General features: G+C 32.3%; 2 protein-coding genes across 2 annotated transcripts in view; one reads left to right on the forward strand and one right to left on the reverse strand.

The window, feature by feature from the left end:
- The first annotated feature begins 93 nt into the window (after positions 1-93).
- Positions 94-7,368, forward strand: Hrb87F (Heterogeneous nuclear ribonucleoprotein at 87F). The gene is made up of 7 exons (XM_018520797.1): positions 94-233; positions 1,670-1,881; positions 2,063-2,375; positions 2,660-2,903; positions 3,442-3,657; positions 5,179-5,338; positions 7,291-7,368. Exons 1-6 carry the CDS (start codon positions 213-215, stop codon positions 5,301-5,303), a joined length of 1,131 nt encoding a protein of 376 aa, XP_018376299.1. The 5' UTR covers positions 94-212; the 3' UTR covers positions 5,304-5,338; positions 7,291-7,368.
- Positions 7,369-13,268: 5,900 nt separating this feature from the next.
- LOC108769661 (homeobox protein rough) overlaps positions 13,269-16,550 on the reverse strand; it is an 8,215-nt gene continuing 4,933 nt past the window's right edge. The window contains exons 3-4 of the mRNA XM_018520767.1: positions 15,854-16,088; positions 13,269-13,500 (exon numbers count right to left, since the gene is read on the reverse strand). Coding sequence (XP_018376269.1) covers positions 13,281-13,500; positions 15,854-16,088 — 455 coding nt within the window. The 3' untranslated portion in view covers positions 13,269-13,280. The remainder of the gene's footprint in view (positions 13,501-15,853; positions 16,089-16,550) is intronic.

Consider the following 16,550-nt stretch of genomic DNA (forward strand, 5'->3'; position numbering starts at 1 on the left):
AACGTCTTACAACGCAAATCGGATGCAGTGTCAATCCAGCAATACCCTGTTGGATATTGGACAACCTGCCCGGGGTTCACATGAGTGCGCGCAGGGAATGGAAATCGATCGTATCGTGATAGCGTCCTTCCTTCCGTCGTTTGCTATCGACTTACATTTTACTGTATTCTGCGAGTTTCACAGGACTCTCTATTCTATTTAAGTCCCTCAAGATGGTGAAGATGGATCATGATGTGAGTATCTACCTCGCTGTAGGCGGTCCTTTATCGCTAGTCGTTCAGTATGAAGCGTTTCGGTCTTTCCCCCGATACTCGTGTTATCAAGTATTATTCCAAGGTACTTCGACAATGTCGAAAATTGTTGGTCATGCCGATGTTCGCTACGGTATCACAAGAAGCGAGTCTCGTGAGCGTAAGATCATTCGAGCAGGTCGGACGCGTGTCTCGTCTCTTCGTGTGTTGCATCACCTCAATTATATTTATGAAAAGCGTGGCCGGCTTCGACCGCGTGCAATTGTATCGCATTACCAATTGTCCCTTCATTCGTCTGGATGCGCGTCCTTGCGGCGCCGAAACGTAGTCGCAGGCATCCTGTGTCCGAGGGGTGCCTTCCATTTTTACTTTGATTGCGTCATCTTTTTTGTTTCATCTGCCTTGTTTGGTTTTTGAGGTGGTACATTGCATTCCAATTTTCAAATTTGTTTTACTACGTCTCGATATATGGACTGGCCAAGTGAATCTCATTGAGAACAAGGGCCAATCAAAGACAAACAAGAAGACGGTATAACAAGAGCGATATAACTTGCGAAATATTTTCGAAGACAAAACTTGGCGTTTTTAATCCAAATTTAATGATCAATATTCCGACAAAATTTTATAATAAATTAATTCGAAGCGTTTAAAGTCCATTTATATCAATGTAAATCAACTTTATAACTCGCAATTTAATTTACTTTTTATCTTTTTTTTTTAATTATACAGATTAGAAAAAAATGATGAGTAAATAATCGAGATTGAAGTTGATCTGCATTGGTAAAAATGGAGCTAAGAGCAAATCTGAGAGTATATATTATGGAATTATTTGTAATGAATTTCGCTCGAAATTAAAAACAATAAATATGTAGAAATTAAATAATTTTGCTCGGAATCTATTCCAAATAATTCCATAATATGTATCTCGGATAAGTATGTTGAATCCAAATATAAAGTAAATAGGAAATTACAAAAAAAGAGCGATTGCTTTATTACTATTGTTGTATTTGGATGCGTTGCAAGCTTTATTTCATTAATGACTTCAGCAAAAAAAACTGCTTTAACTGTTATAAAATATTTTAATATGTTTGATGTTTGTCCTTAATTCTTCAATAGATCTATATGTATAAACCACATGCGTATATATGTATATATATGAAATTAAAGAATATAAAACAATATATCTCACAAATATAAAGTTGATATAAATGTTTTATATATCTAACAAAAAATAAAAATTTATTTTTATAACAATTTTAATATCTTGTTAATTTTTCTGCTGTAACTTATTGCTGCCAGTAGGTTTGGAAAGAACAAATTAAAGATGCTTTATATTGTATTTATAGGCAAAGCTGTATGTAATTATTTTGTGATTAAGGAATTTCAGTGGTAATTTAGAACATTGTTTAATATTTCAGGATGGTAAAAATGAGCCAGAACATGTTAGAAAATTGTTTATTGGTGGCTTGGATTATAGAACAACGGATGATTCACTTAAAAAGCATTTTGAGCAATGGGGAGAGATCGTAGATGTGGTGGTTATGAAAGATCCCAAAACTAAGCGTTCAAGAGGTTTCGGTTTCATTACTTATTCCCGTGCTCATATGGTGGATGATGCTCAGAATGCTAGGTAAAGAAAAGAATTCGCACAAGATTGTAAAAAGATACTTGCTCCTATGAATTTATATAATTTGTTTCTTTGTATAAATTGATTTTTTTATTTATTTTGTCTAAGAAAATGACAATAGGACTTTATTTCCTATTAGTTATAAGAAAGTGAATTCATATAAGAAATTAAAAAATTTTTACAGGCCTCATAGAGTAGATGGTAGAGTGGTTGAGCCCAAGAGAGCAGTCCCTAGGCAAGAAATAGGTCGACCAGAAGCTGGAGCTACTGTAAAGAAACTCTTCGTTGGTGGTTTAAAGGATGACCATGAAGAAGAAGATCTCAGACAGTATTTTCAAAGCTACGGTAGCATAAACTCGATCAGCATAGTGACTGACAAGGAGACTGGCAAGAAACGTGGATTCGGTTTTGTCGAATTTGATGACTATGATCCTGTCGACAAGATCTGTCTACAGCGTAATCATCAGATTCGCGGCAAGCATGTTGACGTCAAAAAGGTGAAAAAAATATATCTTCAAAAATTGTCCACTATTCAAGTAGAATACTGTACAGATTGCATAAGAATTTCAAAAAGACAAATTTGATATTTTATTCTTTTTAGTGTTTTTTCTAATATTTTACAAATTGTCTGTATATCAAATTTGATATTTTATTTTGATATTTTCGTATACAATATGATATAAAATATTCTACATAGTTTGTTTCTTCGTTTTTTTATATTTCTGATTGAATCAGCTGAATAGTTTATATTTTTATTAACGTAATAATTTTTATTACACAGGCCCTAAGCAGAGCGGAAATGGCATCTGCTTCTGGAGGCGGCGGTGGCGGTGGCGGCGGCAGCCGCGGTGGCCAAGGTGTAGGCAGAGGACCGCGTGGTGGTAACCAAGGCGGTGGTAGCTGGGGAGGACGCGGCAGCGGTGGCGGTGGTGGTGACTGGAACAATGGCAGTAATCAGGGTGGATACGGTGGAGGTAATCAAGGAGGTTGGGGGGGTAACGGACCTTGGGAGAATCAGAATCAAGGTAAAGGTTTGCTGGAAGATATTTGTTTTCTTATTCCTTTTAGAACTGACTCTTGCATTGATGATGTATTGTATTTAATAATATCATATTTGAGAATTTGCTTCAATGTGTAAAGAAAAAGGCTATAAATATGTGAGTGGATTTAAAGAGTTTATCTGATTTTTTTTTTTCTCAGTATGTAATATGCTTTAAATTATATATGGATAATTCTTTAGAATCATCAAGATATCATGCCAGGGTCAAGTAGTTGCAGCGCAGAGACTTCGTATTCTAAAGAATAATATTATATGACATGATAAAAAATTACTGAAATAGAATAAACTTAAAAAGCAAAGGTTCGTAAAACATGAACAAAAATTAATACAATAACAAAATTATTTCTATATCAATGTCATACAATATTACAAAGTATTTGATAATTGAAATGTTATTACACTAACAATAAACAATTGTCTCTGCCGCAGAGTGGAATAGCATAACAGTATTTCATTATTTTGAATAATGTTAAAAAAAAGATGCTAATTACTGTATTTTAAAGGGGGTGGATGGAACCAAGGTGGACAGGGTGGCTACAACAGCGGCGGTAATTGGAGCAATGACAACTTCGGTGGTGGTTATCAACAGGGTTACGGTGGAGGCCCAGTGCGCAATAATTTCAATTCGGGTGGCAGACCGGCACCATATGGCATTAATTCCGGTCCTAGTGGACGTCAATCTGGAGACTCCAGATGGTTACCGCCCTTCAGTGGACAAGGTTCCTTCTTGAAATTCAACGATAATTATTTTTTCTTCGAGTTTTTTTTCCTGTTAAACTATTATCTACATAATTATTGGGATCTTGAATAAGTTCTCGCTGATTTTTCGTGAAAAGTAATGCTTTATTTTAAAAAAGTCGTAAAAAACATGTCATTGAAAGTATTTCGCTAGCCACTACTTTTTCCCATCTTTCTGGCAGCATTTGAATTCTACGTTGAAAAAACGACACGTCTTTTGAGGCTATCCAAGAGTCGACCCATTTTTTGGCATCATCATAAGAATGAAAGTGTTGCTCAGCCAGCCCATGTGCCATCGATCGGAACAGCTGATAATCGGAAGGGGCAATGTCTGGTGAATACGGCGGGTAGGGTAGGACTTCCCATTTAAGCGTTTCCAAGGTTTTCACCGGTTGTGCAACATGTGGCCGTGCGTTGTCATGTTGCAAAATCACTTTGTCGTGTCTCTGTTCATATAGCGGCCGTTTTTTCTTTAATGCTCGGCTCAAACGCATCAATTATAGTCGATAGCGAGCTCCCGTAATGGTTTCGTTCGGTTTGAGCAGCTCGTAATAAACTACACCCAGCTGATCCCACCAAATGCAGAGCAGAAGCTTCGAACCATGGATATTCGGCTTTGCCGACGATGTTGATGCATGGTCGGGCTTACCCCACGATCTTCTACGCTTAGGGTTATCGTAGTGTATCCACTTTTCATCGCCAGTCACGATACGATGCAAAAACCCTTTCCTTTTCTGCCGTTGAAGCAGCTGTTCATACGTAAAAAGACGCCGTTCGACGTCTCTCGGCTTCAACTCGTACGGTATCCAATGTCCTTGCTTTTGAATCATTCCTAATAATTTCAAACGTTTCGAAACTGTTGTGTGATCAACTTTTAATGATTCTGCAAGTTCAGCTAGCGTCTGACATGAGTCTTCATGCAGTATTGCCTCCAATTCTTCGTCTTCAAACTTTTTCGGTGCGCCAGAGCGTTCTTTATCTTTAACATCAAAATCATTATTTTTGAAGCGTCTAAACCAATCTCTGCATGTTGTTTCCAACAGAGCATGGTCGCCGTAAGTCTCAACAAGAATTCTGTGTGCTTAAGCTACAGATTTTTTGTTAATAAAGTAGTGCAGTAAAATTCTCCGCAAATATTCTTTTGTTGGCATGAAACTCGACATGTTTAACACTATGAAACAAAAAGTTGTTTATACACTTCGGCGAGATGACATACACTGAATTTCAAGCTTGCTTATCATAGTTCCTTATCGATGTGTTCCCATCTTCAACTACACGCACGCAGTTCTGTTAACGCGATCTGTTGGAAAACAGCGAGAACTTATTCAAAGTCCCAATATTAAAATTTAAAAAAAATATCAAAATCTTTTGACTTTCATTCTTTTCATTATTGAATGTGTATCTACTTTTATGTATTTCATAGTTATTGCGTTATTTCATCATGCGATTTAAAAACAATTGTTTCTGCTAATCTGTAGTTTTTTTTTCTTATGATTCTGCAGGCCCCATGGGTGGCGGAAATTCCGGCGGCGGTGGTGGATATGGTAACCAAGGTGGTTATGGCGGTAATTCTCTCGGAGGTGGAAACATGGGTGGCGGTGGAGGCGGCAGTGGAAGGAGATATTAAAAGAACATTGAGCATATCGCTGACCCTTCTCGCTGGTAAGCAACATTATAATTATTTCAGTATAATGTTATCGATTTACAATTTCAAAATCGTTTTGTTTGAATTTATGGCAATCGCAAAATTTCGGGAATGTTGAATTATTTCTCACAGAATTTGAAATCGGATGTATGCGATATTAAATAGTATATATACTTTTTCTTTTCTTTATTTTGTTGATTACGTATTTATTTATGAATGACAACACATTTTGATTTATACATATATTTAACGCATAACTTTAACTTGTTAAATAAAATTAATTTATTTTAAATATCAATCTCAGTTTGTTAATTACTTAATTTTATTAGTTTACATGTGTCTTGCTCATATTATTTAGAACGTAATTAGAAATTAATGTACACTCGCCGACTAAAAGGTTGAAACATCTTTTTTTTAATGGATTCCAGAATACAGTCTGCTCACCGAGTGATTGGTTCTTATTTATGGATCCATAAGTAAAAACCAATCACTCGGTGAGTAAACTGCATTCCGAAAATCATAGAAAAGGATCTATTGCCACCGTTTAGTTGGTGAGTATACATACATACATATATATATGTGTGTGTGTGTGTGTGTATTAAAAATTTATTGAGAGACAAGAAAGCATAAAAATTATCTCATGATTATATATGAGGACATAAGTTATTTATCGTTGATATATATGCGTACACACACACACATAATTTTAGGGCTTGTGCAAACAATGCAATTAGAATGCAAAGTTGCATCTTTTAGTCATTGTTGTTTGTCCTATTAATAATATCAATACTTGCTACATCATTTTTCTAGCGTGACTATATAATTAACTCAATTATTTAGTAATCCAAGTGGCGTTCTTTTTTTTCTTATTTTTGCAATTAGCACGTTTTTGAAAGTGTAGATCAGAATTTAGGTAAGAATAGCAAGATGATAACCTATTTTCACTTTTTATATCTTACGATATTTTATCCGACGTTAAAAAATAGTATTTCTTTTGTTTTATACATATGTGTAGGATGATGAGTTATTTTGCTATAGTCTGATAAAAAGAAAGGATTTTTCCTGAAAATTTATTTAATATCAAGTGTTCACAATTAATAATACACAAATTTGTATATTAGGACCTCTAAAGGTCTCAAGGATTTAAGAATCTCAGGATATCAGGCACCGAGAATTTGAGGAATCCAAGAATGTAGAAGTAAAGATTTTTTGGATCTTTATAGAAAGTGATTTATCAAATTGAAGTAGTATTTTTTAAACTTCCACAGAGCAGTTTGGATATGGAACATTTTCCAGGAAGTATGTTTTTTTGGAATTTAATGTTCTAAGTCTAATTTAATGAAATAATAAAATATATATATATATATAATTGACGTTCCCATGAAATATTCTCTAATGAGGTTTAAGATTTTAAGAATTTAAATAATCTGGAAGAAATTCTAGAATTAACAGGCATAAAATGTTAGTTTTAAAATTTAAAAACATATACATATAACTATATAAGTCTTACAAATTCACATATCTGAAAATTGGACAAAACAAAAACACAGAAATTCAAGAATTTTTAATTTGTTTAGAAATTTAAATATAATATGCCACCTGTTATTGAAGAATTCCATAAAAAATTTTGAGACTTGAAATTTATCTAGAAATATATGGACGTAGAAATGTTACAATCTTTTAAATAATAAAAATAGTAGAATTAAAAAATCTTTAAAAAAAATTTGTAGGAAACTTAATTGATTTGATATTCTTAAATATCCATACAAATCAAAATTAAATAAAACAAAAATGTAAAATATTTCTCTATTGTATAAATTAAAAAATTCTTGGAATCCAAGAGATGTCTTTAGAAATCCAAAGCCTTAAAAAGATCCCAAGATTCGGAAATTCCTTGCTCATGACCCAATCGGTCCTTTGCACAGACTAAAGAGTTTAACTAACAGATTTCTTGACTTTTGAACCTCAGGTGAAGCTACTACTCCTACTACTACTACTACTTGTCTTCTAGTCGTCAGTACTTCTGTACTGTTTAGTATCGGAGCAGGCAGGCAGGCTATCAGGCTAGAGAGACAAGACAACGAACAGGCAGAAACTCAGAAACTGTCAGGAAGTCGGTCAGGCAGGCAGGACAATCAGGATACAGGACAGAGAAAGAGAAAAAAAAGTCATCAGTTAGTTCGCAGTGAGAGGCTTATACGCCTATTCTTTTCTAATCTTGCGTCCAGTTTTTCCCTTTCTCCACTCATTATAAAGATTCGTATTATCGTTTAAATGTATATTTATGTCCTTTTTATAAAGATCTGCGCGTAAATATTTATCAGCAGATAGGAAAAATATTCATTCATATATACAAGAAGATAATTTATATTAGGAAAAATGTGTGAGAAGAAAAGAGAGAAAAAGATATAGTGCGTGCATGTAGCGATAAAAATGGCAAGAGAAGAGTATATTCATCAGCGTTTTGTAGGCATTAATTAGGACTAATTAATAGGAAATAAAAACTAGTTTACAAAGCTGTATAATCGTTTAAGCATTAGTTGGCTTAAATAAAAAAGAAACCTTTTCTTAAATTATATCTTAATTTTGCGACGTGAGGTAACAATAGGCTATAAGCTCAGACTGAACTATTGCGAAGGGTCAGAATGTAGCGGGTAAATTATCTAACGTTACCCGGAATATCTTTCTCGTGCAACTTCGAAGTTTCAATGTTCTTTATGAAAAACAGGCAAAATGTATATATAAAGTACAGTTCTTAATAAATATCTTAACTTTATGAAACAGACAAAATATATATAAAATACAGTTATATATTGTCACATGAATCTCTTTTATAACATAACTTTTTTTTCTTCGAAGCTGCATAATAAAATTATTCACGATAATAACGATAGATAGGATCATTTGTACACGTTGAAGGAACAACTTGTAGGACTTGTACAATAGACGAAACAAAAAAGGCAGAAATAGATGTACTGTCGACTGTGTAGTTAATGAAAAAGAAAAAAAATACCACCGATACCTCGAGGCGTCAATGTTCAAATATGTATTCGCAGTATTAAATCATTTGTATAGAACGAAAATCCCATCCCAGTCTTTTGTAGTTTTTTTTTCATCGCGAAGAATGTCACGACTTGCGAATTTTTTTCGTACCCATTTTTTATTATAGAAAGATTTATGCTCTAGATAGTTTCAGATTATCAAGAATTTCGAATTACTACTGTTTAACTTGAGAATTCTTAAAAAATCTTGAGAATTTTGAAAGAGTGATAAGAAAGAATAATTAAAAAAATTTTTAATATTTAAAAAACTTAGTTTTTAAAAACCTGGGAGATTTTTAAAGTTTACAATCTTTCAAGGCTGTTAAAGTTTTCAAGCTCTGAATTAATTTTTTTTAAATATTTTCTCAAAAAATTCGAAATTTCTAGAATCCTTGATTAGAATAATATCCAAATTAATTTGAACTTTCACTTGAATTTAATTACTTTTGCTAAGAGAAGAGATTCTGCTAGGAAAAGATAAAATTGTTCTATACTATTGATATAATAAATCTTTAAAATAAAATTTTTTGTTGAAGATTTACATACTTAAAGATTTAGTTCAAGTATTTATCTAAAGCATAATTTTCGAGTCGAATCCTCTCATCCCCCAATTAGCTCATCACTTTTCGGTAGATCTAGAGCGGTGTTGAAGTACTAGAGTAGTCTCTAGTTAGTCTAGTGCAGTTTTGAAATTTAGTGACGAAGATTATCAGCTTAAGAAAGCCAGGAAGAAGCTAGCAGATAGCAGAGAAAAAGAGCGAAAGAACAGGAAAAAAGGGAAAAGGCAAAAATAACAGAGAAAGGATTCTCAGGCTGCGACAGACAGGACTAGTATTTACTAGACTCTTTCCATTCTAGTCTCTGTTATGCAATCACAGGTAGGAATGTTTCGACTCATTTGCTTAGATATACATATATAACACGTAAATGTACATATATTTCTATAGGGTGTTAAATGGCAACAAGTGTGTGCATGACATTAAAGTCTTATTTTACAATGTTTTTTGACGACTACGTTGTGTATCTGGTGCACTGTATACCAGAATTGTTGTTATTAATAAGAGAACTTGTGAAAATTTGATGAATCAAAAAGAATCGGTAAAATTTGCTTTAAGATTATATCGCGCGAGAAAGTTAAATTTCTAAAATATCCAGAATCTTTCAAATTAAAAAAATTTTTTATAACGTTGCTATAATCTAATGCAAAAAGAAAAAAAATAAAAACAAATGCTCTTAAAAAATGGGAAACACGATTTAAAGAAAGAGCGCGTATGCGCATAAGTGAAAATAAATTTTTACTTTGAGAAATAAAAACTATTTTTTTATACAATTAATTTTTAAATATATAAACTATTTTTATTATTTATTGAAGATTAGTTGTAATTATCTACCGTCTTGCAGATTGTATATGTATATTAAATAAAAAGTTTGTATATGTTCCATACTAAAGTTTATTCTTATTTTAATTTATCATTTATACAAATTCGAACATTCTAATTAAAAAAAACACGTTTAAAATTTTTTTAAACATTTGTTCAATTATATGTATATATAATCACGAAGTTTAGCAAAACATATGTAACGCTAAGTGGAACATTACCGATTCCATTTAATTCATCTTCCTTTCACAAAGAAAGTTTTAGGTTGAACAGGAGATATATTTTCGTTCGTATAGCTGTTGCATCGTTACTGTTTTTTTATATTTTTCTTCTCTCTTTTTTTTTATATCTTCACCAGTGTTCGTGTGTGTACACAAAAAGTCTATCTAAAAATATATCGCTTAGAGATGGAGAGGGCTCTTTTAAGAGATGTGCTTTTTTCATATATCGTTGTCCGAAAATCTAGTGTTTAAAAATATACAGTATGAATCTTGAGTTTTAGAAAAAAACAAAGTTAAAGCTTTATGGCCGTTAAGCAGACAGAACTTAATATCGTCGAGTACTTTAGAAAAATTCATAAATTAGATCTTTAAATATTTTCTTTTCTGATTTTTATGTTTACTTTGTAGAGAAATTTTCAAATTATAGCATTTCTATTCAAGGTGCGATATTTTTATCGTACATTAGGTTGAAGGAATCACTATTAGAACTATGATGCCTAGGAAATCAATTATCAATAATATATTTAATATTCAAAATGTTAGTAAGCATTCTCAGTTCAAAAGTCTTCATCACCTAAGATTCCTGTAAGAATAATTGATTTATACTATAGATACACTTTAATATTGATTCGTCAATATACAAGGTTTTCTTTAAGAACTCGAGATTTCCAAAATATTTAGGATGTAATCGTGCAAAAAGGTAATGCTAATATTTAAAAAATCAGAACTAATTAAGATTGAATAACGAAATACTAGTATTTTTAAAGGAGAAATGAGTTTAAATACAAATAGGCTAAAATCTAAAGCTGAGATGTAACGACCGGCATTTATCGAAGAGACTTTACTGTTCTCAAGATTTACATGGCATATCATGAACAATTGAAATTTTAGAAATTTGAATCTCGAATATTAATATTTATCGAAAGTTACACATTTAGACACGTATAGATTTATTTTAAATATAAATTCATTATACGGGAAGTCCGTTGAAATTTATAGGCAGTCAGCTGTGTCCTGACCTTGTAAAACATGAAAAAAAGAGACGAGAAACATTGTCACTTAGTTTATTTAAGTTTTCTCGTTCGCGAAGGGCAGGCAGGGCGTTTGTTATTGAGATTTCTTTTTACTTTCACTGTATTAATTGCTGTCTTTCGTTTTCATTAATTTCTGGTTTACCGTTTGGGCTGGTACTCTGCGAGAGCGATGTGCCTGTGCTACCGTCCTTCCAAGGCTGCCGACCGAGGTAAGTTCAAGTAACGATCTATTTTTTCAAATTGTTTTAAGTATTGAGATCAGGTAATTTTGAGAAAGTCTAAGAATCTAAACTTCTAAAAGTTCCAAAGATTGAAAAAATAAATATGAAAATTAAACACCTAATTTTAATACCTAGGATCTGCGCCTTCAAAAATTTTTGAATGCGGTTTATATTAGTCTTAAGGATGCAGTTTGTACTGTGACAACTTCAAAGAACTAAACGGTTCATATAAGTTTAATAATAATAAATTTTCAAAGGAAAAATTTTTAAGTAAATATTTGAAATCTGACTTTAATTTGCTATTATTTTGCAAATATTTAATTTCTTTTTGGAAATAATTAAAGATATTATCTTTAATAACATAGCATTTTAGCACTTTTTATTAAATGAAGAAAAATTATTGTATACGCATATTAAAGACATTTTTTAAAATAATTTTTAATATTTTTTTCATAAACGAATATTTTTTTCTAAAAGTTACACAATATAACTTTTAAATAATTAATTAGTAAAATATTTGAAAATTTTATAAGAAATTTATTACGTTCACAAAAGCACAAAAATTATTAATTTCAAACCTACAAGATAGACTGCTCTCTTAAGCTTCTACACGTAACAATTGAAAAGGTATTTTCAATAGGGGAGACAGTCAAAAGTAACACGGGTAAGTTATAACAATTATATAAAAAAACGTAAACAAAATATGCAAGTGTAAAGAAGAGATAGAAATTTGTAATAAATATATTATAAACTTCTATCTCTTCCTTAGTCTTTTGTATTTTGTTTACGACGTTTTTTATGTAAGTGTTACAGCTTACTCGTGTTACTTTTGACCTCAGTCTCCTCTATCAAAATTTTTAGCAATACGAAATTTTTATTTAAAAAAACCGAAAGATTCCTAAAAAAGCTAAAAATTTAATTGAAGATTAAAAAAAGTCTACTTTCTCTCTTGGATCAGAATTTCTCGGAGCAAAATTCTTACATTTAAATTTATAAAGAACTTACAGTTTTAGAAATTGAAGAATTCTTGAAACTAGAAATTCTAAAAATTAAGAGATTAAGATTTTTTAAGGATATAATAAGAATATATTATATGTATTTTTTTAGATTGTAACACTATTTTTACACATTTAATAAACTTCTTTTAGTCTACAGAGCTGTGTGTTTTTTCATTCTCCTCCAAACTCGTGAAATACATGCAGTTGTACTTATGCGTTAGCTATAAAAAGTTATTTGATATATTTATATTATAACCCATTGCATTAATTATTATGAATTATTCGCGAAATAAATAAATAACTAAACTATATATATATATTTTTTTTTTTTTGCAGTTTCGTGTATTCTCGTTATTTTGATTAAGCTTGTTAATTACAGATAAAACATGCTCAAATCTTATGTTTATTATAATTATCATATAATTAATAATTGCAACTTTATACGTTACGTCACTATTGTGATTAATTGTAATCTGATTGACTTTTCAATGATAATTGTTAACATTTTTCATGTTTTTCATCGTTTCAAATCGATTTCATTCTCGACGTGCTTTAAAAAGCTTTAATCTTGAAGACTAATGTTTTAGTTCATTTTTACCAATGAATTAAGTTCTAAGAATTAGAAAAATTTAAACTTAAAAATTTAAAGATTAAAATTAATTTACATCGGTAAAAATAAACATGATTTTTCTTTATCTTTCATCCTATACAAATAAATAACAAATAAAGAATTGCAATTGAAAAGGAACTCGGCAAAATTGCGTGAAAAATTCTAAAAACTAAATTAATCAATTCCAACGATATTTGAAAAGATATGAAATTTAAGAGAAAAAAACTGGTACAAGAAAGTATCTTTTGACGTCAATAAATATTGCCATTTTTCCTAATTACTTATTATATAGCGCCAGAAAAGATTTTCTTAATGTTTCACCTTTCGTACACGCCGAAAATTGATCGTTAAAACTGCTTCTATATCGCGTAGTTTACACAGAAAAAAAGGAAAATGAACTTATTGTCAGATGACGTGTCTTAAGTGAACGTAGCGATATCGCGCGTTGGATTTAATTAAGTCGTGGACACGAGATTCGGCGGATTATCAGACGTCTCGCTGCTACTGCTGCTGTAACGCGGCTGATCCTTCGAGGACGAGTCGATGACGGAGTTGCTGGAGATGCAGGAGTGGTTGGTCACCGACCCGTAAGTATCTTTGTACAGGCAGAGGCTACAGAATCCTGTCGCATTGTAAAGCGGTAGATTCACCAGGCCGTTCGATACCGCGAAGTTTCTGTAAATCACAAAGAGATTTGACAACAAAGTTAAACTGTTTCCTGAAAATTTTTCTGACAAATGGTGGTGATCGTAAATGTTGAATACTTGAATTAAGATATTCAATACTTTCCAACTGCAAAAATTGCTACTGTCTGTATAAAAAAAAGACACTTCAGAGAGAGAGAGAGAGAGATTGTAAAAAGGGAGCATTCATGAATGGCGTTTCCATTTAATTGAAATAAATGCTTTTATTCAGCGAAACATTAGAGAGGAACGGAGTCGTTACTTAAACTGCGGATCGCGTGTCGGCCGCCCTATCCGCTCGTTTACGTTCTAAATGCCTGGCTGGTTATTAAATGAAGACTGTTATGAGATGTTCCGCCGTTGAGATCTCAGCCATTTGGAATGTAATCGAGCTTTTTATAACATTATTCCTGGTGAAAATTTTTCTCAAAATTTTTCATATAATTTTAGAATTTTTGTTTACATCTTTTTTAGAATTATTCTGCATATATATCAATTCTGAAATATTTTGAAAATAAAAATCTTATAGAATCTGAAATATTTGTTGTATTTTCGGAAGTTATAAAATGAGAAATAAAAAATCTTATTTAAAAATCTTAGAATATTTCAGAATTCATGTATGTAAAAAATTCTGAGAGAAGATGTAAGAATGACTTTCTCAGTTTTTTTTTGAAAAGTATTCCAATTTACGTAAAAATTTTTATTAGTTTGACAAAGAATTTATAACATATATATTTGATTTCCTGTTTTCTCTATTTTTTAAATTAATATGTAATATTTTGTGTACTATTAAGGATTCAGGAAGAAAAAAGTGTTCGTGAAAAAAATATTCTCCTGTGAGAGAGAATGTCTTTAAACATTTTTAGAGCAAATTGAGATTGCGCAGATCAGGAGAGTGCGTAAACACGCGAGGGTTGCGACAAGTGGATGAGAAAATCTCGCGGTTAACACGGGGGATGCATTTATCCGTCGTTTATCCGGTTTATCGAGCGTCAGGTGCATATCGACTGAATAACATCGGGAGCACTCGCCGGGAGTGGTGCAAGGGGTGCAAGCAAGAAGGTGGGGAAGGGACGAAGGGTTGGCGAGATTCGATGGACCCCCGAGTATACGACGCTCGACTGCGGTTCGACCGGGAGTTGATACGCCGATGCGATACGCCGCTAAATAGCCTTAAGTGGGATTACGTCTCCCGCTATTGTGATCCACGGCGGAAGGAGGAGCTCATACAAATTTCGGTCTTTGTGCGGCGCCGGGGCGTTCTCGGCGCCTCGCCTCGCATTACGGAGGGTGCCGAATTCATCGGGCAACGCGTCTCTCTTCCGGACCGTGCCGGCCGTGTTCTTCGGAATAATTGTACTCGTGATTTCAGGTGAGGTGCTTGATGGTTCTCTCGCGCGATTTGGGATATTTAGAGGAAGGTTCTAGTCCCGTCGTCGGCGTCGTGAGAATTTCGGAAATTGGAGTATTTACGATGTATACAGCCCGGGATAACCTGAGAATAATTTTCGTATTTTGAAATATAGAAAAAAGAAAGAGAAGAAAGAAGAATAATTTAAAAGAAAGAGAATTATTTTATTTTTAAATTATTTTTATGATATGTCTCTTTCATTGTCGTGAGAATTTCGAAAATTGGAGAATTCGCGATGTAAACAGCCTCGGATAACCTGAGAATAATTTTATATTTCTAAGAACAACTGATGAAACTAACTAATGCTTGTGCATTAATAGCCGCATTGAAAGCATGATACATCATGCTGACAAGATAACAAATCGACTGGACGCATCGTGCGTGGGATGCAAGGATGTGGGATCTATGCGAAAATTGCCACATGTTCCATATGGCCCTCTTATTTTTCCCATGTCAGTTTCAACGAAGAGAAATTAGATTAGCGTGGCTTAAGTAACTTTCAGAAATAATAACAGTGTAAAGTCCTAACTTTAAGAATGTAAGATCTTTCTGGAGAATTACACACACACACAAAATCAATTTGTTCCTTTCGCATTTCCTTAAAGTCTTGAACAATTTGTTTGTGCTCTGCATATTAGAGACCTGCTATTTTTTGAAACTTTTATGTGTATATATTCGATCATTATCGTGCATTTGTCTTAACTTATACTTTGACTTTGAAATTTTTTATTTTTAGTTTAAAATATCTTCATAAATTAAAAATTTAGATATTTAATAGATTAAAAGTTTCATAATGTGATTAAATTTCTAGGCGAAAAAAATTTAGATAAACGAATTCATTTAATAGTATTCTCGAAGAAATCCAAAGATACAACTAAGATTATATTTTAGATAGATTATATTTTAATAGACAAAAATGTGAGTAAACGAGTACCGGTACTGCTGGTCCAGTTGCGCCTTTTCGATTCTTTTGTCCTTTGCGCGCCTGTTCTGAAACCAGATTTTGATTTGCGTCTCGGTAAGTCTCAAGGAAGTTGCGAGCTCGAATCTGCGTCCCCTCGAAATGTACTCTCCCCGCCGATACTCAACTTCCAACCTCAGTGTCTGTTCGCCGCTGAACGTTGTCCTTTGTCTTCGTGGTCGGCCCTCTTTTCTTCTTCTACGCGCCACTACGAAGAAAGAAATACAAATCTCCAGGAGGTGCAAAAGTTCCTTTTACATGTTCAAAATTTACGTATGTATAGCACGAGATATTCTTATTTTATTTTTATAGAATTCTGATTTAAAATGTAGGCATCTGTGTCATAAATTATTTTCCTAGAATAGAACTAAAGATTTTGAAGTATTTTTAATTTTAATCTTTAGTATACATCATTTTCTCGTATTCTGCACATTTCTTTTCTTTGAAATATTAGGAGTATCTGGCTAAAGGTTCCAGTGACTAGACATGTACCTATCCAGATAGCATAGAATATTTATGATAAATATTTATTACTATTCATTTTTTGAAATGTTATATAAATATTTTAGACATATTTTATATAAAGTTTTATTTGAAGTATATTAAAATATAGACTAAATATTTTATGTAATATTTATGATGAATATATATAATTAAAATATTTATATAT

Source organism: Trachymyrmex cornetzi, unplaced genomic scaffold (genome assembly GCF_001594075.2).
Source record: "Trachymyrmex cornetzi isolate Tcor2-1 unplaced genomic scaffold, Tcor1.1 scaffold927, whole genome shotgun sequence".
Taxonomy (NCBI): Eukaryota; Metazoa; Arthropoda; class Insecta; order Hymenoptera; family Formicidae; genus Trachymyrmex; species Trachymyrmex cornetzi.